The sequence below is a fragment of the Triturus cristatus genome, chromosome 9 (assembly GCF_964204655.1).
Source record: "Triturus cristatus chromosome 9, aTriCri1.1, whole genome shotgun sequence".
In the NCBI taxonomy this organism is placed as follows: domain Eukaryota; kingdom Metazoa; phylum Chordata; class Amphibia; order Caudata; family Salamandridae; genus Triturus; species Triturus cristatus.
Window position 1 is genome coordinate 1,135,952,189 of NC_140592.1, and position 25,102 is coordinate 1,135,977,290.

Consider the following 25,102-nt stretch of genomic DNA (forward strand, 5'->3'; position numbering starts at 1 on the left):
CTTATGTGAACCGGAAGGGTGTTCCAATAAAAAGGGGGCCAGATAAGAGAACCCTGTACCCCCTGACTGAGACTTTTTAATCCGGGGGACTGTAAGCAACATTTAATCTTGTGGTTAATACAACAAATTTTTAAAATAACCCTCATGCGAACAGGTAGCCAGTGTAAGCAGCGTAGAAGGTAAGCAGATGAAGACCTTGCAGAAGCATTACAAACAAGGCGCTGCCGAATTTTGCACCACCTGTAGTTTTGTTAATAATGACTCATTTATGGAGGCAAATAGAGCATTGCCGCAATCCAAGTGACTCACAACTAAGGCTTGGACTAATGTTTTCTTGTTGAAAGAGGAAGAAGCAGAAAAACCTGTCTTAACAGGCATAACAGATGGAAACAACGCCCGCAGTGTCACAGACCTGTTCTTTCATGGAAAGAGGTTGGTCTAGATACACTCCAAGATTCTTAACAACCATTTATGAAGTTGGAGCTGTGCCGAGTTCAGCGGGCCACCCATTAGGAGACTATAAATTAGGGGCCTTTCCGAATAGCATAATCTCGATTTTACCGGCATTAAGCTGAAGACAGTTCTCTGTCACCCAGGCCACTGTAGCTCACCGACCATCTACAAAAAGTTATTTTAATATGCTAGATTCACAGTCAAAGGAAATCAGAAGCTGTGTGTCGTCTGCATAAAAGTACAATTCTAGCCCACATGATTTCACTATCACAAAGATATTAAATAACATAGGGCTCACACACGAGCCCTGAGGGACACCCTTGTCCAATAGTACAGTGCGAGATGTAAAAGAATCCAAAGTAATAGTCGTATTGTAGCAGTAAGAAAGTCCTTGAACCATCACAGAGCTAGACCACAAATGCCACGCTCCCTTAGTCTCAGCTGAAGACGAAAGTGTGACACCAAGTCAAAAGCTGCAGATAAATCGAGCACTACTAACATCATGGGACTGTTAGTATCTAAAGAACATCTAATTTGATCAGTAATAGCCACTAAAGTAGTTTTGCTCCTAAGAAATGGTCGAAACTCTGATTGTAAAGAATCTAAAAGGTAAATTTGCTTTTATATAGACCATAAGTTGCCTGTTCAGGCCTTCCAGCAACTTACCCAATAGGGGAAGCTGTGAAATAGGACAATAGCTAAATCATTAGGCCCCACATTAGGTTTCTTTTGTATGGGGGTCACCTGAGCAGCTTTCCATGCTCAGGGGATATTTCCACTAGTTACAGATAAATTAAACAAAGTGAAAACCGCAGGTGCAAGTATTTTCGAGAGAGAGGCTGATATGCGAGATGGACAAATATCTAGAGGAGACCCAGATTTTGCCACTGAAAGCACCATCTGGATGGATTCTATCGTAAAAATAGTAGAGTGCTCAAGACTGGAAATACATCTGACATTAGAGTTATCGAAATCCGGTTCTTCAGTTGTCTGAAGCTTTACCTCAGAAAAGTTCTCATGAATCATATTACATTTCTCATCAAAATAGTTGGTTAGCGAATTGCATGAGGCTAGAGATGTACGCTTTGAGTGCAAGCTAGAGGATTAATAAAAGGATTTAGAACTTTAAACAGTTCTTTGGAGAAATTGCCAGATGTAGTGATTTGATAAGATATATAAAGCTTTCTCGCTCTTTTAAGATTATGATGACTGCAAGTCAAAGCTGTCCTAAAAGGTTCTTTTTAAGCCGAGTTCTTTGGATGTCATCATCATCTTTCAGCTGTTTACATAAGGTTTTTTCAGCTTGCAATTCAGATGTAAACCATGGGCATGTGAGGTATGTTGTTTTTTAAGCAAGATTTAAGAGGCGTTAATTTATAAAATGCAAGCAATAATGAGTTCTGATATTTAAACACCCTGCATCTACATTAGTCATCTGATAGAGACTTCTAGGTGCAGATTCCTTACTTTTGAATTTCAGGCGTCAGGCTGGATTCGGAAACTTTTGCTGAGCAATACCACTTGCGCGCAACGTCGGGTGGCTCCATTCGACTCCACGTGGCGTCGATGGCGTCAGTAGCGTCGGTTATGACGTCACGGTGCGCAGACATCAGTTCTTTTCTTTCTACGCCAGTTAAGTGCCGATCCGGGAAGAGTTACCCCTCTGCCGCTTTTTGGAAGGCTTTTTCTCGACTTTTGTCGATATTTTTGACAACTTCGTGTGCGAGGGATGTCGGGTAGGAAGACAGGTTTTAAACCGTGTGGGACTTGTTTCCGCACGATGTCGGTTCCGGATCCCCACTGCGTATGTCTGTGGTGTCTTGAACGCGACCACAATTCGAAGTCGTGGGAAGAGACACAAGAAGAAGAAGTCCAAGCGGACTTTGACTTCACCTCAACTGGCGTCCGTCGTCGAAAGAGGTAAGGACTTTGCGCCTCCCTCCATTTCCAGGACCCGGAGCGACTCCCGCTCAAATTAAGGATTTTTACGAGGCCATGCACTGTGTATTTGAGCGGAACGACCCCGTTGGTGAGCCTTCGCGCCCCGCGGGGTTCAACGTCGTTGGCTTCGGCCACGGCGCAGGTGAGGCCTCAGGGATCTGATCTGGTTCGACGCCGGTCATACGAACATGGCCTTCCCGGTTGTCAAACCCGAAGTCAGTGCCAGCGGCATTGCCGGTGGCTGTCGGATCCTCATCCCCGTCGACACGGAGTTGGAACAGCGTCGTACAACGATGATTTCCGACAGAACCCAGGGGTTCTATGTTGTCGCCTGAGCACTTTGTGGATGTGCTAGGCTCAGGAGAGGAATGGGAGGAGTCTGGAAACCCTCTAGAGAACCAGGATGCCTCTGAGGAGACAATGGACTGGTATGGGGAGCTTGGGGAAGCCAGTGGTTTGGATACTTCCCCAGACTCTGGCATGCTCTCTCCACCTACAGTGGCTACGGAGGAGGGGGTGTCCTATGCTATGGTGGTTAAGAGGGCAGCTGAGGTCCTTGAACTGAAACTGCCCTCAGTGCAGGTCAGGACTAATTTCCTGACCAAAGTGCTTCAACCTGGGGGTTCCACTTGTGAACCCCTTTTGCCGTTTAATGAGGCACTTACTGACGGTCCTACTAGGAACTTGGTCCAAGCTTAGCACAGGTGTTCCTGTGAACAGGATGATTGCACGCCACCATCACCAAATACCGGGCGACCCAAAGTTCCTCAGCCAACACCCCACCCCAGAAAGTTTGGTGGGGCAGGCCTCTACTTCCCAGCGTGCATTCCCTTCCTCCCCTCCAGATAGGGAATCCAAGAAACTGGACTCACTTGGGAAGATGATGTTTTCTTCCTCCAATCTGGCATTGCGGTTGGTGAATACCGTATGCTTATTGGGCTGTTTCTCCCACTCTTTTTGGGAGACAGTTGCGCAGGTGCTGCCACAAGTCCCGGAGGAGGCCCGGGTTGTGCTCTCCCAGGCAGTCAAGGACGGGAGAGAGACAGCAAAATTCACCATACAGTGTGGTTTGGATATGACCGATTCGCTGGGCAGGTCCATTTCAATGACAGTGGCCTTGAGGTGCCATGCCTGGCTTCGCACATCTGGCTTTTCAGGGGATGTCCAGGCAAATTCGATGTACATGACTTTTGATGGAAACTCTGCCCTGGTTAGGTTCAAGGACTCTCTGGCTACGGCCAGATCCTTGGGCCTCTCCTCCACTCCTCGTGGCCAGTCTTCTATTTGCCACTTTCATGGCAACGGAAGGGGTTTCCAGCTGCGTCAACCCTATCCTAGCCACCGTCCCGCACAGACTGCCCAAGCCGTGCGTGGACGCGGTACATTCCGTCCTCGGAATGGAGGCCAGAAGTCGTCTACAACACTGCCCAGGAGCCACGGCCTCCAAGTACTCCTAGGCTGATTCTGCAGGACCACACTACTCCAGTGGGTGGGAGAATTCCTCATCATCTCCCCTGCTGGAGATCTATTACAACAGACAAGTGGGTCTTGCCGATCGTCCAGGAAGGCTATTCTCTTCCTTTTCTTTCTTTTCCTCCTACTATTCTGCCGAGTCAGGAATGGCAGGCAGAGGATCACTTAAAGCTGCTCCAAGAAGAAGGTACAGCTCTTTTGGCCAAAGGGGCTATAGAAAGGATTCCAGTTTCAGAAGTAGGCAGTGGCTGTTATTCCCGCTACTTTCTGATTATGAAGAAGAACAAGGGGCTTCGGCCTATTTTGGATCTTCGGACCATCAATCTCTTCCTCAAAAAGGAGAAATTCAAAATGCTCACATTGGCTCAGGTTTTGTCTGCCTTAGACCAAGGAGACTGGATGGTGGCGTTAGACCTGCAGGATGCGTATTTTCACATTCCCATCCTGCCAGGCCACAGGCGTTACCTGCGGTTCAAGGTAGGCCACAAGCACTTTCAGTTTACCATGCTCCACTTCGGCCTTACCAGTGCCCCTCGGGTGTTCACCAATGTGACAGCGGTGGTTGCAGCTCATCCGCGCAGGTTAGGGGTTTCAGTCTTACCCCGCCTCAACGACTGGCTGTTGAAGGCGTCCTCACACCAGGCAGTCGTCTCCCACCTTCAGACTACAGCGGACCTCCTGCATTCACTGGGATTCTCCATAAACATGCCGAAGTCACACCTGCCTCCTTCTCTGAGGCTCCCTTTTCGGAGCTGTTCTGGACACAGTGCAGTTTCGGGCTTATCCTCCCGAGCAGCAAGTCCAGGATATTCAGTCTATGATTCCGATATTCCAGCCTCTATCCTGGATTTTGGTGAGGTTAACTCTGAGGCTGTTGGGCCTCATGGCCTCATGCATCCTGTTGGTAATACACGTGAGATGACGTATCCGGGCTCTGCAGTGAGACTTGAAGTTCCAATGGGCACAGCATCAGGGAAATCTCAAAGACGTGGTTCAGATCTCGGAAGGAACTGCGAAGGATTTGCAGTGGTGGTAAACAAACCGAGATTGGGTCAAAGGCAGACCTCTCTCCCTTCCCCAACCGGATTTCACAATCGTGACAGATGCTTCACTTCTGGGGTGGGGTGGACACTTGCGAGAGATGGAAATCAGGGCTCACTGGTCGCCGGCAGAGACGGGGCTCCACATAAACGTGTTGGAGCTCCGAGCGATTCGCTTGGCATTGAAAGCCTTTATTCACTCTGTCAGGGGGAAGTTGGTGCATGTGTTCACAGACAACACCACAGCCATGTGGTACTGCAACAAGCAAGGCGGGGTGGGGTCATAGACCCTTTGTCGAGAGGCCCTGCGTCTCTGGACATGGCTGGAACAACAGGGCATAACCCTGGTGGTTCAACACCTGGCAGGTTCTCTGAATGCCAGGGCAGACGATCTCAGCAGTCGATGCCTAGCGATTCACGAATGGCGTCTCCAGTCGGAGGTGGTGCAAGGTCTCTTTCAGCAGTGGGGAGAACCTTGGTTAGATTTGTTCGCCTCCGAAGAGAACGCGCAATGTCATCAGTACTGCACTCTGGAGTTTCCAAGGTGGCTATCACTCAGCGACGTGTTTCGTCGCAAGTGGATCTCAGGCCTGTTGTACGCCTTTCCGCCCATACCACTCCTGCCCAGGGTTCTGAAGAAGATCAGGAGCGACCGGGCCTAAGTCATCCTTGTGGTGCCGGACAGGCAGAGAGAGTCTGGTATCCAGAGCTTCTGAGCATGAGTGTCGATCCTCCGATCAGGTTGCCCCTTCGGGAGGATCTTTTGTTGCAGCAGCACGGGAGGGTTCTCCACCCGAACCTGTCAACTCTGCGCCTCCATGCGTGGAGATTGAGTGGTGGCAGTTGATTGCTTTTGACCTTCCTCATGAAGTCTGTAATGTTATTCTAGCTGCCAGGCGGCTCCCACTAAGTCGGTATACGCCTGCCATCGGCAGAAATTTGTATTATACTGTACAGAAATGTCTATTGACCCTCTTTCTGCTCCTCTTTCCACTGTCCTTTTGTTCATTCTAACCCTTGCTCAGCAGGGCTCTGCTTTGGGAACTCTCAAGGGTTACCTTTCTGCCCTGTCTGCTTTTTTTGCGGCAGCCAGACCAACCTTCTCTTTTTAAATCTCCTATTGTAAATAGATTTCTATAAGGGCCGGTTCACATGTTTCCACCGCGCCCTTTATTATGCCACAATGGAACCTTAATTTGGTCCTCACTTATTTGATGTGCGCTCCTTTTGTGCCTTTGCACAATTTTCCCCTCCGTCTGTTGACCATCAAAACAGCCTTCTTAGTGGCGATTACATCGGCCCGGAGGGTGAGTAAGTTACAGACATTATCCAGCTCACCTCCTTATCCGGACAAGGTGGTGCTTCGCACCAGGGCATCTTTTTTACCAAAGGTTGTAACTCCATTTCATCTGGGTCAATCCATCACTTTGCCCCCCTTCTTTGCTCCGCCTCATCCCTCTAAGGACTGGACCCAAAAAGAGTGTTATCGTTCTATCTTGACCGCACAAGAGAGTTCCGGGTGGATGACCAACTCTTTGTGGGGTATGTGGGAGCAGTGCAGAAAAGAACCATCTCTCGCTGGGTTGTTCTCTGCATTAAAATCTGTTATGCCTTGGCGAAGAAGCAGCCCCCTGAGGGATTAATGGCCCATTCCACCAGGGAAAAAGCTGCGACTACAGCCTTAGCTCGGGAAGTCAGGCAGCGACGTGAGCATCATTGCACACGGTCGCAAAACATTATTGCCTTGATGGTCAGGTGAGCAGGGAAGGGCACTTTGCCCGCTCAGACCTGCAAGACTTTTTAGTCTAGTCCATGAGTCCGCAACCCACTGCCGGGATTGTATGGCTTGGGTATCTGATTCAAAGGTAAGGAATATGCAGCTAGAAGTCTCTATCAGATGAACAAGTTACTTACCTTCGGTAACGCTTTATCTGGTAGAGACTCTATCTAGCTGCAGAATCCTTAAAGCCCCACCCATGCCTCCCCTTCTTTGCGAACTGATGGTGTAGGACTAGGGTTTCTCCCCTTTCAGGGCCCTAGTTCGTGGGTCTGCTCTTTTAGCGTGAAAAAACGCAAAGTTCTGACATCCGCGCACCTAGGTGGTGCCTATGTAGGCACCGTGACGTCATAACCGACGCTACCAATGCCATCGACGTCACGCATAACCGAATGGAGCCACCTGGCGTCGGGTGCAAGGGGTATTGCTCAGCAAAAGTTTCCAGATCCAGCCTGACGCCTGGGAAATTCAAAGGTAAGGAATCTGCAGCTAGATAGTCTCTACCAGATAATGCGTTACCGAAGGTAAGTAGCTTGTTCATCTTCGAAAATAAGGGGGGGGGTTATACATCTCTGCAAAAGAGTCAGGCAAAATCTTCCTCCATTTTCTGGTCATCTTAGAATCAGTACAAATTACAGTAATTTGGCCTATTTAAGTGTGGAATCTGAAAATGAATGATGGCATGATATGACCAAATAAGCCGTTGAGGGCTATCACAAGTCAGCAAAATTGAATTTGTAAAAATCAAATCCAAAGTATGCCCAGCAACAGGAGTGGGATCTGTATTTTTTTTAGTTAAGCCAATTGGAGCTAAATCGGTCATAAGCTGCAAGACCTCTAAGTTTTGATCCTCATGATATTTGGAATCTCCCAACAATAAAAACTACTGGGAGGACAAGACATGAGCTGCAAAAAATTCCATAAGCTAATGACTAAATTATTTTTTGGGACCAGGCGGCAAATAGATTAAGGCCCCATGCCCACAATCATTAGGGGTGAGCTCAAATTTAAAAACACAGATCTCTGCCCAGTCAGTGCAAAAGCGACATTTTAATGGTATCTTTAAAAACAACTGCAATCCCGCCCTCTGGCCTGCCTTCTCTATCAAGCCTTAAACATGCGATAGTTGTCAGGTAGGGCTGTTGCAATGGCAGGTACCACATTTCAGTTAAAGATCCTATTTACGGCGCAGAGGAAGACAGCGAGTCCCAAAGTTCTACCACGTGTTAAGGCAGTGACCTAACATTTAATAAGAAACAATTGAAACAAGCAATTGAAGGAAGCAGCATTATGTAAAGCAGAGTCTGCAGATAAAAACATCTTCTCAGGACAAGCCTTCAATTTCACTTCAACAGATATTATCTTAGAAGCAACATCCAAAGCGCTGCCATTATAGCACAAAAAAGCAACTGGACCTTCTAGGTACTTAGGAAAGGCTTTACAACAATTGGCCACATCAGAATGCTTTAGCTTATGCAATCCATCCATCAATCCATCCATCCATTCACAGATTCATCTATTCATCCTTTCACCAGCTCAACAACCTTCCCACCAATCCATCCAGTGACCATTCCTTTCACACATCCATCCATCCTTCCATCCATCCATCCATCTATCCATCAGGACATTGCGGCCACACTAAATAAGGTACATACATCCCTGGAATCGCGTATAGGTGGGGTCTCAGTAGAACTCTCCCTAATTCGTGCTGACTTCAAAAAAATGAACACGAGAGTAGCGGAGGTGGAAGCCACAACAGTGACCCTTTGCGAAGATACAGCCGCTCTTAAACGCCAAGTAAAGCAACTAGAAGCTGATAATAAAGTGATTGCCGCAAAAATTTATGATTACGAAGGTCGCTCAAGGTGTAATACTGTTAGAATTATTGGTGTGCCGGAGGGAACGGGGGGGAGCCAGCACTGTACCTGTTTGTGGAGGACCTCATCAACAACCATCTGCAACCACGAAGTCTATCCAACTATTTCTCAGTGGAGAGGGCACACCGTGTCCCGGGTGGCAGGCCTAGACCGGGAGCCCCTCCCAGGCCCATACTGGCCCGCATCTTTTACTTTCGAGATCATGACCTTATTCTCAAGACAGCCCGTGTGGCTCCACCGGTGCGCCTTGAGCATAGCACAATAACCTTCTTTCCGGACTACACAGCAGCAGTTACGAAACAAAGACGCTGCGAATTTGAGAGTGGAGGCAGAGGGAAAGGTATGTTTTTTACAACACCGGAGGAGGCCCAAGAATGGCTTGAAGGATGGCGCTAGCTCACTAACCCCGAAAAGACCAGAAAGAAACATGGTTGATAGTTACTGGAAGCGTCGCAAGCAGAAACAGAAGAGACAGTATCGATAAACGGAGCGCCGGGCATGGGAAGCTGAGAGTTGGGGGACCCCTCCCCCGCAGAGGACTAATGACTGCAGTATTCACTCACCGGTACAATGAGCTTCCACACAAATGGAGTCAACACAGAACTGTAGTAATAAAAACCCCGCCTCGGAAGCAAGGATCACCAACCAGACGAGAATGGACACCTGACATGGTTCCTGAAGCGACAAGAGACAAACATCGGACTAATGTATAGTATCTGTTCATTTGCTCTTTCTGCACTACTAGTTAATTGTGCAATTTACTGTAATATTGCCAACTTACTACACTATGGACAACGGGATGGCCTGGAGGGGATACTGAAAAAGCCCCCCCCCCACAAAGGTACCAGGGAATGGGTAACAGGCACTCTGCGCAGTTGGTGAGGCCGGTAGTTTTAAATCCGTCATGCAGGGAGGGGGAAGGGACAGGCAGTAGAGTTATATAGCTATTACCTAGTTTATTTTGATTGTTCAAAACGACTTATGGTACGACTTCAACGCTTCCACATAATACCTCCGCTCCAATATCCTATTCAACCTTTCCATACAGATAATCCATATGGCACAGGCATCCACACTGACTAACTTCACCACCTCAGCACCCATGGTGCACCCCATGAATGGTCCACTCCTACCACTTATCTTTTTAAAGAGGGGATTGGTCTTGCAGTACCTCAAACGCCAGGCACCAGTGGTGGCCTTAATTCAGGAGACACACCTGGTGGGTCGACATGTAAGGCCCTTGATAGATTGGGCTTTAGGTTAGTGGTACATCCATCCATCCATCCATCCATCCAACCATCCTTCCATCCATCCCTCCATCCATCTATTCCTTCTAGCATCTTTTCACACTTCTTTCAATCCATCGTCTCACCAATTCAGCCTTACAAACATCCATCCTTTCATCCTTCATTCATTCATCCTTGCACATTCTCTTCTTTTGTTCTTTTCACCCTCCCTTCCTTTCTTCCTTTTTTCCTTCCCTTCCTTCCACCATTTGCTCCCACCCTCCTTCCTTCCTTCAATCTTGTTTTCCATTTTCTATCTACCATCGCTCTTTGTTTATCACCTTATTCTGGTTTTTTACTATTCTCTCTCTCACTCGCTCCATTTACTGCTCTTTGTCCTTTTTCAGTATTTTCCCCATTTCTTTCTGTGTTTCCTTCACTTAAATTAGTTCACATATTCTCAGTCCTTCACTTCCACCCCTCTGCCCTCCCCTGCTATTACCTTAGAGCATTTTATGGGATTATGTGTGCATACCTGCAGGAAGAAGAAGCCAACACAAAACTAATAAACCTATCAGTGAGACCCACCTTATCATGCCGTGGAGTCCAGTGGCAACTCTAACTTTAGCATTGAAAGCTAACTGCTATAATGTGAAATCATTTGTAACATAAAAATAATACTGACTGCAGTTACTTCAACCCTTTAAATGCGCCACTGCAATAGTTTGTGCTCTTCCTCAGGTGCAAGGTGGCATGACGCCACTTTGGAGCAGCTGAAGAGGGACCTCACTGGCATTCATGATGATTGTAAGGTTTTGGCGATAGCTACTTGTGCATCAGCAACACTGGAACGACCGCGAACGGATGAAGCCATCAGGGACCTAGGTAAGGAGATAAGAGCAATAATTGCTAAGACCTGAATGTTAGTAATTGGCTGGTAACATTGTAATTGTAATTGCATTTATATAGTGCTTACTACCCCTGATGGGGCGTCAATGCGATTTTTCTGCTAGGTGTGTTGAGGCGCTTTTCGACTGGGAGCACGCTACTCAGGAACCCAAAACAGGATTATTGAGGAAATTCGTTTAGGGGAATATGAAATGAATTTGAGCAGTGGACATGCAGGTTTGTTATTTATATTGAAAAAGGATAGTGGAGGGATAGAAGAGGGAAGAGTTGGCATTTACATAAGGTTTGCTACCTGTGATGAGGTGTTGAAGCGCTGTTCGGTGGGTAGCAATCTACTCTGGAACCCACAAAGGATTAGTGGTAAATTAGTATAAGGATATATGAAACTAATTTGGGCAGTGGACGTTAGTCTGTTATTTGGATTGAAAAAGATAGTGGAGGGATAGAAGAGGGAAGGGTTTTCATTTATATAGCGCTTACTACCCCTGATGAGGTGCCAAAGCGCTTTTCAGAGGGTAGCACACTACTCTGGAACCAAAACAGGATTAGTGGGGAATAAGTATAGGGAAATATGAAATTAATTTGAGTGTTGGACATGTTAGTCTGTTATTTGGATTGAAATGGATGGTGGAGGGGTAGAATAGGAAGGATTTAGAATTTTATTTTTTGGACGCTCATAGCAGTAGGAGGAGGTTTTGGATGAGTAAAGGAGAGGTGGAGGGGGGAAGAGTCAAAGGGAAGGATTTAGCAAAGCTTGTTTGGAAGATCTTAATAGTAAAAGAGAACAAACAATCACTGTTTACCAGTGTACATCATTGTGTGTTTACTTATGCCTGTCTCCAGCTCAGAAAAAATTACCATACCTTTCTTACCAGCTAATGTATTTCGGTAATATAGGCTCATTTTTATAAAGCTAAAACAGAATTTTGATCTTTGCATAGTAATTTTACAGTATTTCAGGCCCATTTAACCACAACAGATCGCCATTTTAAACTTCATGCTATGATTCAAGAGCCACTAGCAAACATTCATTAACTTGTTAAAACAATGCGTTTTTCTAATTTGATTATTTGTATGCATTTTATATAAATATGCAATCTTTTCAAACCTTTAGTTGGCTCCGATTTCATGTGGCAATTGAGAACTTAGTCCCCTACTTAAACAACACCTGTGGGAAGTGGTAGACTTCCTCTGCTAAGCTAACTTCTCCAGCTTCCGAGCTGTCAAATATAACATGGTGGTGGGGACACAATCATTCAGAACAATGTCATCTTAAGAGTTGTGGGGGCCCTGGGCAAGAAATATTGTGGGGCTCCTGTTTGGAGCATCTTTAAATTTGATTATCCATTTTTTGCTCATTCAAGCCCTATGTTGGCTAACAATATTGAATTATATGTTAACGGTTAAGATACAAAAATACACAAAAGTGAGCTAGAGAGATACTTCGCTTTCCCAGGGGGCCCCTGGAAAGCTGGGCCAGCTGTACAATTGCCCACATTGCCCATCTCTTAAGATGCCTCTGTTTCAGAAGGTGGTGTCCGCTCCTCTGCCCTGTCAGCAGCTGGCCAAATACTGCCATACGAAAATCGCATGAGAAGCCACCCGATTTTCATATGGAAGATTGTGTAGCCTATCACCTATGACCTGGTGGTAGTCTCAACTCTTCCTCTTTGCAGGCCTAATGGAATTCCTGGGAATTCCAGCCATCCCCCTGTACATGCGTAGCCGGTCGTGGGAAACTCTGGGGCAGACTTAAAAACATCTCTACTCAGATATGGCACATTCCTGCTCATCCTCTGTACTGGCACACTTGTGACTCTTGTGCCATGGGTCAAGTGTGCTTGCGTTACAGCCAGGAGTGTGTTTGTAAAGGAAGGGACACCTAAGTGGAAGCCAGGAGAGTCCTATGCTAGCAGTACCTGTGGGATCTCCTTTTTGTCACAGGTGCTAATACAACTCCAGAACTCAATCCTCAAGATAGCAATGTTACCTTGGGACCGCCAGGCCCAGCAAATTCTGAGGATTCCCCGGAGCCCTGGGTTCTCTGGAAGGGATGGTCTCTGACTACAGGGCTGCCAGGTGGAGAAGGGATATCAGCGCAGTGGTGTCCCACCATTTTTCCACCACTACCTGACAAACCAGTAATTAGGACCAATTACCAATGGCAGATGTGGTTGGAGAATGGCATGGTGTTGTCACTGATTAGACCTCAACAGAGACAGTGCCTTTTTTTTCTTATTATTCATTTTATTAAGATTATGAAATTAACAGCTTCAATGAGGTTAATACAATAATGAGTAACTAACACTAACATGAAAAATAATGGCATTTCTGGAATTTGCTATTCTTGAAAAGGAAACATTTATAACAAAAATAACTCGCACAGCGTTTATAAACAAATGAATTAAAATATGCAATATGAAAAATTTACATAATTAATAGCAAAATATGCTGTGGAAGAAAGAGAATAAAAGATAGAGGAAAAGAGTGAATAATGTAGAGAAGAGTGAGAGAGAATGAAAGACAGAGTCAAATATAAAGAGTTCGCTTCTTGTAGAGATCAGTGTTAGCCCAGCACTGATTTCGGTACATTTAAAGGAACTGCCATCATAGTGGTTCCTATCAAGGTATAATGAGTTAGGTGGACAGCTATCGTTATTTTAGATGACCATCCACCAAAATGTAAATACGTTTTTATTTTTCAAAAACAAGCTCTCGAAGTTGGAGTTTGTTTTTGAAAACAAAATCAAAAAACGAATGACCCCCCCCCACACACACACACCTAGGGATGTTTTTCCTGCGTGTGGGGGTCATTGCATTTTTCTGTCCCTCACCACCAGTTTTTACATGCTGAAAACGGACAGAAAGATAAAGACATCACTCCAATCTAGATAGGGTGGACAGTGTAATGAACTTCTTCCTACGACCCTCTAATTCATTAGGATGTTGGAAGAAGTTTTCCATCCACTGAGCCAGCGGGAGCTCAATCAACAGAAAAGCTGGCAGTCCTCCCAGCGCTAAAGAGAATCGGCATAACCTCAGTTTGGCGTACAAGGTGCTCCATCTCGTTTGTGGATGAGTACCCTGTCCGTCAAACACAAAATAAACTCCTGGATCTTTTCTTTTGCTTTAACTTGTAAAAGTGGCGTGAGTTCTCACAGACAACTCAGCAACCATGTTGTGGAGAATTCATTCTTTCACTGTAGAACTCAGTGATGCCATAGGATTACATCACTTGAGAGATTCTGTGAAGACAGTAAGTGGAAGTAGCTGGAGGTCGCTGTACACATGTGAAGATGTACTCCCATGAATAAAGGCTTTTATTCATTAATCACTGCCTCTGTGGTTACTACATTTATATGGCGACGAGTGCCTACGCAGGGGGCAGATAACTGAGTGACCTCCACCCCCGGAAAAGCAACTCTCAAGAATGCAGAGTTCTGCTGATGATTTTGAACTGTAAGTAATTTTCTATTTGGGAATTTGGTTTTATCAAGGCTTATTTATTTACAAGGAGCAAATGAGTATTAACCTCTTGAGTGCCCATGACGAGCTGGACTCGTCATGGGCCGCAGTTGCGCTGTGCCCATGACGAGTCCAGCTCGTCATAAACCCCGCCCGCTAATGAAACGCCCGGCACAGGGCGGGGAAAGGGCGGGGCACTCAAGGGGTTAAAGAAGAAATAATTGCTTTTACTACCGTCTTGGATGGAACAAGAAGTTTCACGCTCCTTGAAACAATGCGTGCTTTGTGAACTTGTTAAAGTCAAAACAAAGTGCAAAATGAAAAGAAACTTAATCTTAATACAAAAGGCTTGACAGAGTGTGTTATTCTCCTGAATTAATCATAAGTGGAAGTTTTAAACGAAGATAAATCTCCTTTGTCGATGCAAACTTAACAGTGTGTGTGCCCGAGCTCATAATTAAAAATAAACACACGGGAGCCGAGCGTGTGTTTTCATCTCGTGCACCCGAGCGTGAAGGGAAGCCGATAATTGAAAATAAACACACGGGAGCCGAGCCTGTGTTTTCATCTCGTGCACCCAGGCGTGAAGGGAAGCCGATAATTGAGGCGCGTGTAGTCAAGCACAAAGGGATTCCTAGCACTGATTGAAAGTAAACACGCATTCAAGCGTGAAGGAGATCGAGTGCAACAGCGCGTGTAGTCAAGCGCGAAGGCACTTATACTACTGATTGAAAGCAAGTAAATACTCATCCAAGCCTGAAAGAAATCAAGCACCGCAACGCGTGTAGTCAAGCTTAAAAGGATTTAAGGTGTCAACACAAAGTAGACACTGCAGCGTTCAGACTTATACTACAGATACTAATTTCAAACCAAGCAAATAAATAAAATCTTCTGTGTCTAACGATCCAGTGAATGAATTAACAAGATTTAAAGAAGCTCTTACCTGGATTGTTTGCTCTGAGGATTTCAACAAGTGATCCAAGTTTGACTGGTGTGGCTTCCTGTACCTGTGGAGATAGAAAAAAGACTTACTCTCACAAACTGAAATCTCTACAAAGAAAACAAGAATCTCTGGTTAATTTAGTTAATTATTTTAGATAATTATTTTAAATAATTATTTTAGATAGTTATTTTAGATTATTATTTTAGATATCTATTTTAGTCCATTTTTATAACTGATATTTTAAATTAATTTTGATAGCTTGTTATTTGAATTTTTGATTGTAGGTATGTCAGATCAAGGTATGGCTGCTCAACCTTCATTTTTACCACTCCCTGGTGAACCTACAATTCCTTGGAAGAGGTGGAAAAACATTTTTTACACATACATTTTAGCCATAGGTGGTGATAAATATGGTTCATTAAGAAGACAGGTAATTCAGTTACATCATTTAGGGACAGAAGGAAGGAGGATATACGACGATCTTCCTGAAATTTCTTTAGGAATTGGTAATGGGCAACCTGTAAATGTATATGAAATGTTAATACAAATGCTTGAAAAACATTTTACACCCAAACTTAGTGTAGTGTATGAGAGACATACATTTTTTTGTTGTGCACAAGAGCATGATGAAGATATAATGACTTATGTGGCATCACTGCGCGGACTAGCAGTAACATGTGAATTCCAGGGGTTAACAGAATCTTTGATTCATGATCAAATTGTAAGATGCACCAATAACAGAAAAGTGAAAGAAAGACTTTTATCCTTGGACCCTACCTTGGATGAAGCGGTGCAGATTGCCAGGAGCGTAGAACACACTGATGTTTGGATGAAAGAAATTGACATTGAGGTGGGACTAAAAAAAGTTTCTAAGACAGAAGTTCCATACATGACCAATCCTAAAAATGAAAAAGTTCCTAATGTACCTAATGCACCTAATGTAGTTGTAAGGAGTGGATGTCCTGGACATATTGCCTCTAGCCTTGCGTGTGGTGCTAGGACTATGACATGTAGGTCATGTGGAAGGAAGGGTCATCTAGCTAAGATGTGTAGAATTAAAGGCCAAACCTCCAGTATAAAGACTGTGGAAAATTTAGGTGAGATAAGAGAGGAATTGATGCTTTCTATCGATGAATGTGATGTATCTGAATGTAAAGAGGTTATTATTGAGAACAAGAATATAAAAATGGAAAGTGCGGGCAAGTTAGAGAAACCCGATTGTGGAATTATTTTTGTAAAGACTGAAATTAAGGTATTAGCAGATTCAGGTAGTTTATTTACATTGATTTCTAAAGAAGTCTATCTGAAAGATTTGAAGAAAACTTTGAATGAGTTGTAATGTTCAGATATAAGTGCTGTGGGATACGGTGGAAAAAGAATAAACATTGTGGGGATGGAATGGATGGACATGTTTTTTAAAAGTAATAGTGTTCATGGTAGAGTATATGTGACTGAAGATGGGTCAAATCTTTTAGGATGGCGCCATCAAAAGGATCTCAGTATCATTCTTGACCCAAATGCAAAAGAACCTGTGATGATTGTAGAGTCTGCACAAGAATGCAGTTTACCTGTTTTAGAAGATGACTCAGATTGGGGGAAAAGTTTAATGATGTTGTTTCCCCATGTGTTTACTGAGGATTTGGGAATGCTAAAAAAGTTTAGTCACCGTATTATTCTGAAAAAGAATGCCCGTCCTGTGGTGCCCAGAGTGAGGCCCATACTTTTTTATTAATGAGGGAACCGTTACAAAAAGAGCTTGACAAATTGCTTGAATGTAAAATTATTGAGCCAATCGAATCTTCGGAGTGGCTTGCTCCGATTGTTGTCGCACCCAAGGAAGGAAATAAGATTTGTCTATGTATAGACTTGAGAGACTTAAATCAAAACATATGGGTAGATCTGCAACCATTACCGAATATAACGGAGATGTTGAGTGTGATGGGTGGTGGAAAGTTGTTTAGCGTTTTAGACATGTCCGCTGCTTATCACCAAATAAATCTGCATCCTGAGTCATGAGCCTTAACTTCCTTTGTCACACCGTTGGGGGCTTACCGCTACCGTCGTATGCCTTTTGGGTTAGCCTCAGCATCTGCGGTGTTTAAAAGGGTTATGCCGAATATATTTCAGGGAATACGTGGAGTTTTATGCTTTCAGGATGACATAATGGTGGTGGGCAAATCTTTTAAAGATCATGATGAATTGATAGGTGAAGTTTTGAAAAGAATTGCTGACCATGGGTTAACCATTAAGAAAGAAAAATGCCAACTGAGGAAAAAACAAGTAAACTATTGAGGTCATGAGATTTCTGTCGATGGAATTAGACCTAAGAAAAGTATAATAAAAGCAATTATAGATGCCCCACAACTATCTGATAAGTACTTGTTGAAATCATTCCTTGGCCTAGCTGAGTACTGTTCAAAGTTTATATCTGGGTTCTCGGATATTGTGGAACCTATGAGAATGTTGTTAAAAAAGGGTGTGTCATTTGACTGGAATGTTTCATGTGAAGCAGCATTTGAGAAAATTAAAACATCATTAGTTACTGCACCTGTTATAGCCCATTTTGATGTGACAAGGAAAACCATATTAACAACTTATGCCAGTAATGTAGGATTAGGTGCTGTATTGACTCAAAGATCAGCGGATGGTGAAAGCGTGATTGGGTTTGCGTCACGACGTTTGCAGGGAGCAGAGAGATCTTACTCTGCTATTGAAAAGGAGGCCTTGGGTTGCTGTTGGGCGATAAATCATTTTAAATTCTATTTATGGGGTTTGCTATTTGTTCTCAAGACAGATCACAAGCCTTTGGTGCACATCTTTAAAGGTGGAAAAGGTCTTGAAGGTGGTGTGACTTCACAAATTTCTCGATAGCTGTTGTCAGTAATGGATAACAATTTCACAATTGATTTTGTCAGGGGGTAAAAAGAATGTCTCAGCTGATTGCTTGTCGCGCATGCCAGTTGAGGGAGAAGAGGATTCTTCCTTAGTATCTGAAATGGAATCTTTATGCAGTATTAATGATTTAGATTTGGCCTTAAAACAAGAAGAGTGGAAAGAAGCCTTGAATAGCGATGAGGAATACATGGAGCTTAAAGATGTCATACGTGATGGTTGGAAGAATGAGATTACTCTAAATGAAGAATTAAAGAAATATTTAAAAGTCAAAGATCAGCTGAGTATCCAAATGAATAAAGTCCTGAGATGCAACCGTGTAGTACCTCCTAGGATGTTGAGAGGGAAGTACTCAACCTTGTACACGAAGGAGACTTAGGGAGAAGCATGTGTAAAAGAAGATTGAGACAGAGCTTTTAGTGGCCTGAAATGGACAGGGAAGTGGAAGAGATTGTAAAAGAATGTCAGGCATGTAGTAATAGCGACAAATGTAGAGTGATCCACCAACCTCCGCTAGGGTGTGTTGGTGTTCCTGATCGACCCTGCGAGAAGTTAGCGTTGGATTTTTTGGGTCCAATTGATAGATTAGGTGTAAGGAACAGATTTTTAATTGTTTTAGTTGATTACCACAGCAAATGGTTTGTAGTGAAATCTGTAGAACATATTACGTCAGAAGTTGTAATTGAATTTTTAAGAAATGCATTTTTTGAAGAGAGAATACCTAAGTGTTTAGTTACGGACAATGGAGTTCAACTTGTTTCCACAGTGATGGCAAGATTTCTTTCAGGACTAAGTATTAAGCATGAAAGGGTGGCGCTGTTCAGACCACAGGCAAACGGATTGGTTGAGCGAGTTAACCGTATTATAATGGACAATATTCAATTCTCCTTGAGCAATGGATTCAGGTGGAGAGAAGAATTAGACAAAATGGTGTGGCCTCACATGGTGACTCCTCACTCTGTTACAGGTGTTTCACCTTTTGTGCCTTTAAAAGGAAGAGAACCGGCAACCAAAGAATCTCCTGTGTGCCTGCAAAAGAAAAATCAAGTCTGGGTAAATCGAGAACGAATTGCAGAAAGAGTCAGGGAGTCTCAAGAAAGGAATAAGGATGATTATGACAAAAGAAAAGGGGTGAAAGATATTAAGATTGTCAATGGCGACTGGGTGGTTACTAAAAAGATGGGTTTTGTAAAAAAAGGAGAAAGTAAATTTTCCAGACCACAAAGAGTAATAAAAGTAATGAACTCAGTGGTAACTCTGGATGATGGAAAAATGTGGAGCATGGGTAACTTATGCAAAATTGATGTTACAAACTCTTATGAGTAATTATTTTCTTGTTATTTTTATAACTAATGAATGTTCTGTTTATTGTTATGAATTTTAATATGTATAGTTATTGACGCTTTATTGTAAACTCCTTGTAAAGGGGGGAGATGTGTGGAGAATTCATTCTTTCACTGTAGAACTCAGTGATGCAATAGGATGACATCACTGAGAGATTCTGTGAAGACAGTCAGTTGAAGAAGCTGGAGGTCGCTGTACACATGTGAAGATGTACTCCCATGAATAAAGGCTTTTATTCATTAACCACTGCCTCTGTGGTTACGACACATGTTCTATTTATTTGAGCTTGCAGAGAGTAAAATAATGTAATTCCTTAGTTCAGCTTCCCTTTTAAATATGAATCTGGGTGATTTGAATGTTTTTACTGTGTAATTTTGAGATCTCTTACCTTTAAAGTGTTTTATTATATTTGTTCCTCACCGTTTGCAAATCTTAAACATATGTACTGTCCCTTGATGTAAATGGAGTATCTCTCAGGTTCTGCAGTAGTTTTTGCAGCTCTTGAACCATGACATTATATTTCATATTAATATTAGACATAATGGAAAGCATATCAATGTAGGTTTAATTCTATCCCAGATGATTTTCAAATTGTGTGTCACTTACACTATTCACTAACAGTTTTCTCTCTGCTTTCAAGAATCATCTGTTTGCCAGTATTTATTCTCAATCTCACATTGGTCAGTTTGTGATCCGATGTATTTAGTTAACAAGGAAATAAAAGAGTGATAGCACCGGGGTTTACTTTAGGACTTTAAACCCCAGATTACATGCCTTTGGAAATAAAAAAAAATATTATTTGAATATTGTTAACATTTGTGAACGGTGAGAAAATAGAAAAATGCCACAATGTACTAGATATGACAAATTGCAATCACTCTGTGGTACTTAAAAAAGATTGTTTAAAAGAAAACTATTGATGATAAGATTAGACATTGTTTTTGCTGCACTAAAAATCTGTATAATATCCTGTATCTTAGATTGCCATTTAGACATTACTGGGTCACCTGCCCGGTCAACCAAAGAGAGCCCGCTGTATTGTGACACCCGGACTGCCAACAATGCACCCAATGGTGCATCAGATGCATCTTAACTGTGAGTTTGTCGTAAAAAAAACAAAAAATCAATGCCCCTGATGCACGGGTACTTTTCTCTGTGTGCGTGCGGGCTATTAATTGATTCCTTTGCCCATCAAGGCGCGGTCCCCAGTAGGGAAATCTAGTGATCATCCCCCGGCTCTAAATAGGATGGGGTGACATTCACCTGTATAGTACAATATATCTTTAGTGGAAGATTGGGGCGGCCTAGTCCCTTTAGGCTACACAATCATGCAATGTGGGTAATTGCTGCTGCGTATGACCTCAATTCCTCAGAGGTCAGTCCACCAGGGCTCACCGGCCCCCATCGTCAACTGCTCCTCCGTGGGCTTCACCAAAGTTTCCCCACTTCCTCTCACTCCCTCCAGGGGGTCCACACCACCTCCCTGCCTTTTCGCAGGGGTAGTACAAAAGTGTTTATTGAGGAGTGTCAGGGACTGCTCCAGAAAGGATTGAGAGGACTCAGGTCGCACGGCCCCCTATGTTTCACTTTTCGGTATGCCTCCCGAGGTTACGTCGCGTTTTCTAACCTGCTAGGCCAGTAGCAGGAGCTCTGTGAACAGACCCCATGGAAGGTGGTTCTCAATGAGGCTGTAGGTCCCAGCCCTGGGATCAAGGGGAAGGGGGATGGTGGGAATGTCATGCCAATCCTCTGGGCTCGCTACAAGTTAGAACCCATGCCATTCAGCGCCTTCAGTCATCCAGCCCCAGGGACCCACCTGTGTGGTCCGCTATTGCTGTCTGCGTCTTCTACTGTTTTCAACAGGTCTCTGGTTGTGGGTAATGCTGGTGTTCCCCTGCTTCCACGGTTCTATGCCGGGCCCCCTTGTCCAACACTCTAGCAGTCGCTGGACCTCCCTGCTCTGTTCTGGCCCAGAGTTGCCATTGGTTGACTGCCTCCACACCATGGGAGGCACCAACCACCAAAATCTTCCCGTTTGCGGTGGCTATCCCTTCCAGGAAGCATGCTAGCCGCTACGTTCACCAGTCACCCTGCAGTCGGGAGGCACAGCAGCTTCTAGTGTCTCCTGGCTATGACCAACCTACCCCACAGCCATCAATGGGTAAGGAGCCATCTCTTGCTTTTTCTGGGGGCGGGGAGGCTCACAGAGGGGGAGCAGGACCTCCAGGGGCCCCTGGAGAGCGGAACACAGGATGATGAAGTATTTACTTGGGGTTCATGTCTGAGCTCAGCAAAGCACGTATGCACAGGCTGCCATCTTGGCCATGCCCCCATCTATATATTTTTCTTAAATACCTCACTTCTTGTCTTTTCATTTACAATGCTATAATTTTGTCCAAATGCTTTATTATAAGCATTACATTTGAATCAGTCTGTCTTCAAGAGACTTAACGTATTATCTATGCTGCAATATTGTCCTGTAGGAAGTAACCATTGGAACAGCATAACTTCGACCTCACCATCTACATATATTTTATTCCTGTGTTATTGTATATAATCCATGTATTCAACATGTGCCGTAACTCATTAACTCGTGTGTTTCACATGTATGTATTGCTATAGGTAACTTTGCTGTGCTCATTTAGAAATCACACTGTAGTGTATTTGAGGGAATTAATAACATATGAATTTACATGTACTGAATAATCACGTTGTAATGAGGATAGCTTGCTTTTGTAGGCTTAATTACATTATAGTATGCTTCGATTTTGTTTCTCGAGTAAACTTAGCTTGACATTAGGCCTTAGTCAAATGTTATACATCTCGAAACTGTCAGTATGCTGTTTGGGCATTTCTTTGCAGGTGTGTTATCATGTTTCTCATTAGCTAGAGAAAGGCTCATCGTTCTGTACTAGACTGACAGGGATGCATGAAGATGAGAAGTTGGTTGCAGGTTCAGAGAAATTACGATTACAGGAGCCTTCTGTACCCGGTGTACCAGGAGGATGCAACACTCAAGGAAGAGCAGATGTCTACTTAATTCTGTAGGGATGGGAATGTAGTGGGTTGCTGGCTCCTGGTGAATGCCACCACGGGATTGGTTCTGAACTGTTGGAGTGATATATGGATGTTCTGGGACATCCAATTTTGCTTTTAATTGGTGTTCCATAGTAGTTAATTAGAGACCCTCTCCCGACTTCGAAGAGAGCAGACTTCTCGCACTTAGGGGCTTATTTGTGACATTTCTATCTGGCTTACCTTGGTCACTGAATACACATCCTATGGCCAGCATTAATACTAATGGTGCTATCTCAGGGAGTGAGGGCTTCACCAAAGGCCACAAAAGCATTACCTCCTGTTCCCGTCGCTGTTTTTGATGACAGTTGCTCAGCTATCTTGGATACTTACGCAAACCTTATTGAGCAATGAGAAACATCATTGGGAAATCTCATGTGGTATCCCAGTATGCCAGTGACACCCTGTTGTATGGTAGGACACTGGATGTGGAAGCCCATCTGTTTTTATTATTAGGACTACTCTATAGGCAGAGGGCCTGGTTACGATTTTGACAGACATGGTTACTCGCTCACAAACGTGACTGATAACCCGTCCGCCAAATTACAATTCCAGTATATCCTATGGAACTTGTAATACAGCGGACGGAATATCCATCACATTTGTGACAGAGTATCCCATCCGCCAAGATCGTAATCAGGCCCAGAGTCCAGAACTCTCTTTACTGTCACATTGTGTTAGTACAAGCTGTGCAGTGGACTGACAAATAAGTAAGGATAATCTTGTTAAGGTGACTTGTAAAGGAAATACTACCCTCTTTAATAGATACTAATCAGAGCCTTTTAATTAGATCAGAGTATTTTGCCAGGGTTTTGTGAAATCAGATCCTTAGATTACATGGTACAGTTATGATTTAAGTCGCATAGTTTTATCCATCAGTCAATGTCACACCAAGTAAACATCTGTAGGTGTATGCTGTTGAGTCCCTTCCCAGTGTGTTGAACAAGTGAAGTGAAAAAAGAAATTGCAATAAATTCAATAATTCCAAGAAATTGCAATAAAAGCATAACACAAGAAATGCTTACAAAGACCTATTTGTCACCACATTTCCCCAAGTGGCAACCTCTAACGGTAGTGATAGAAGATGGAATATTCTACGGTTTTATAATGGTACTCATAAAAATCAGAACTGTTTGTTCTGGGTTACTCTAAGTGAAATAATAATGAGAGTAATTGCCACTAAGAACATCTATGTGAGACTGCTTTGTGTGTATTTATTACACTGATTTCCTGTGATTGTAGGAATCTGCACTTATAAAAAAGATGTGCCAATCCCTATTGTTCCGGAAGACCTGATGCCACTGATTACAGCAGCTTTGAAAGACCATAATCCTCGTGTGAGAATGGTAGCGGCTGTGTTTCACTATGCAATTCAAACCGAAAGCGAGGAAGCCAGGGGAATCATGCAAGAGGCGCTACACCATGGTAAATAAACTAGCTTTCTCACTTCCAGTTTTTTCACCACTCCCCAAGCACAAATGTATACTATTGGTAAAATCACAACAGTTCACTCTAGTATTACTGTCTTTAAGTTCTTTATTTTCATTGTTAATTGTGAATATTATTTGTTTGAAAGGCGCAAACGTTCTGAAGAATCTGAAATTCACAAAATGCAATAGAGACCAGGGACTGCAAAATAACTTTTACAAGCTTCTTCAACATTGTAGACAGACATTTGTTTCATGGTACATAGAAAAATTGTATGAGAATCCAAAAGAGGAAATAGGGCAAGTGTCAGAGATGGTCCTAAAGAAATCAGCACTGTGTTGTTATCTTTTTCACTCTTAATGCAACCTGACATACACTTGTCAAAAATATATATAGTGGCATTTTACATGAAAATTAACACTTTAAGTGACCTAATTTTGTAAACATTTTGTCATACTTGACCCCTGTGCAGAATCCATCCTGGAAATATGTATTGTACTGAGTCCTACACTTTCTCAATAAAGAGCCTCCCTCTTGCCACACAACATAAATAGTTTACCTTTCACTAGCAAATTTCGTTTGCAATGGAATAACACAGTGGCAGAAGATGATAAAATATAAAAATAATATAGTGTCAAAGAAGTATTGATTGTAAACATAGTACTAAAAAATAAGTGATTATTTTCTTTTCAGATTGCCCGTGGTACGCACCAGCACTCATTATTTGGTATACTCTGACTTACTTTTTACTCTCAGACTTTGATTCAAAGCAAGAGAGAGAGAGAAAGGGAGCAAGGATCAAAGCAGGAGGAAGAGAACGATAAACAATAATGGCAGGGAGAGAAACGGATAAAAAGAAGCTTCAAGAGGGAGCTAAAGAGACAGGAACTGTAGTGTTATGGACCAAACAGGCATGAGGTCAAGTCAAGACAAGGAAACCATTATTTTACCTCACATTATACAAAGTAACATAACATCACCTGAGACAATGCAACACAACATTCTATGTGCCTTCTCTTCAATCAGTAGTAAATACCACATAAAACTGCACATATCTTACAATTAACAAACTAAACATTAGAGCACAAGTACAACTTAAACGTATATACACCAATATGGCATGCGCAAATTTGAATATGCAGCAGTTTTAAGTAATAATGTAGTCTTCGAGAATTTTTTTTCTTTCAGTCTTGTTCTTTACAAGTACTTTATTGCATTCTAAATGGTTCTTCACAATGGCCAACACGTGTTTCGTCGTA

General features: G+C 43.3%; 1 protein-coding gene across 3 annotated transcripts in view; it reads left to right on the forward strand.

Annotated features, from left to right (window-relative positions):
* HEATR4 (HEAT repeat containing 4) overlaps window positions 1–25,102 on the forward strand; it is a 774,416-nt gene that overhangs the window by 521,971 nt on the left and 227,343 nt on the right. For all 3 annotated transcript variants that reach the window (XM_085627058.1, XM_085627059.1, XM_085627057.1), the window contains exons 6-7: window positions 10,529–10,672; window positions 23,658–23,840. In XM_085627058.1, the coding sequence (XP_085483184.1) occupies window positions 10,529–10,672; window positions 23,658–23,840 (327 nt within the window). The remainder of the gene's footprint in view (window positions 1–10,528; window positions 10,673–23,657; window positions 23,841–25,102) is intronic.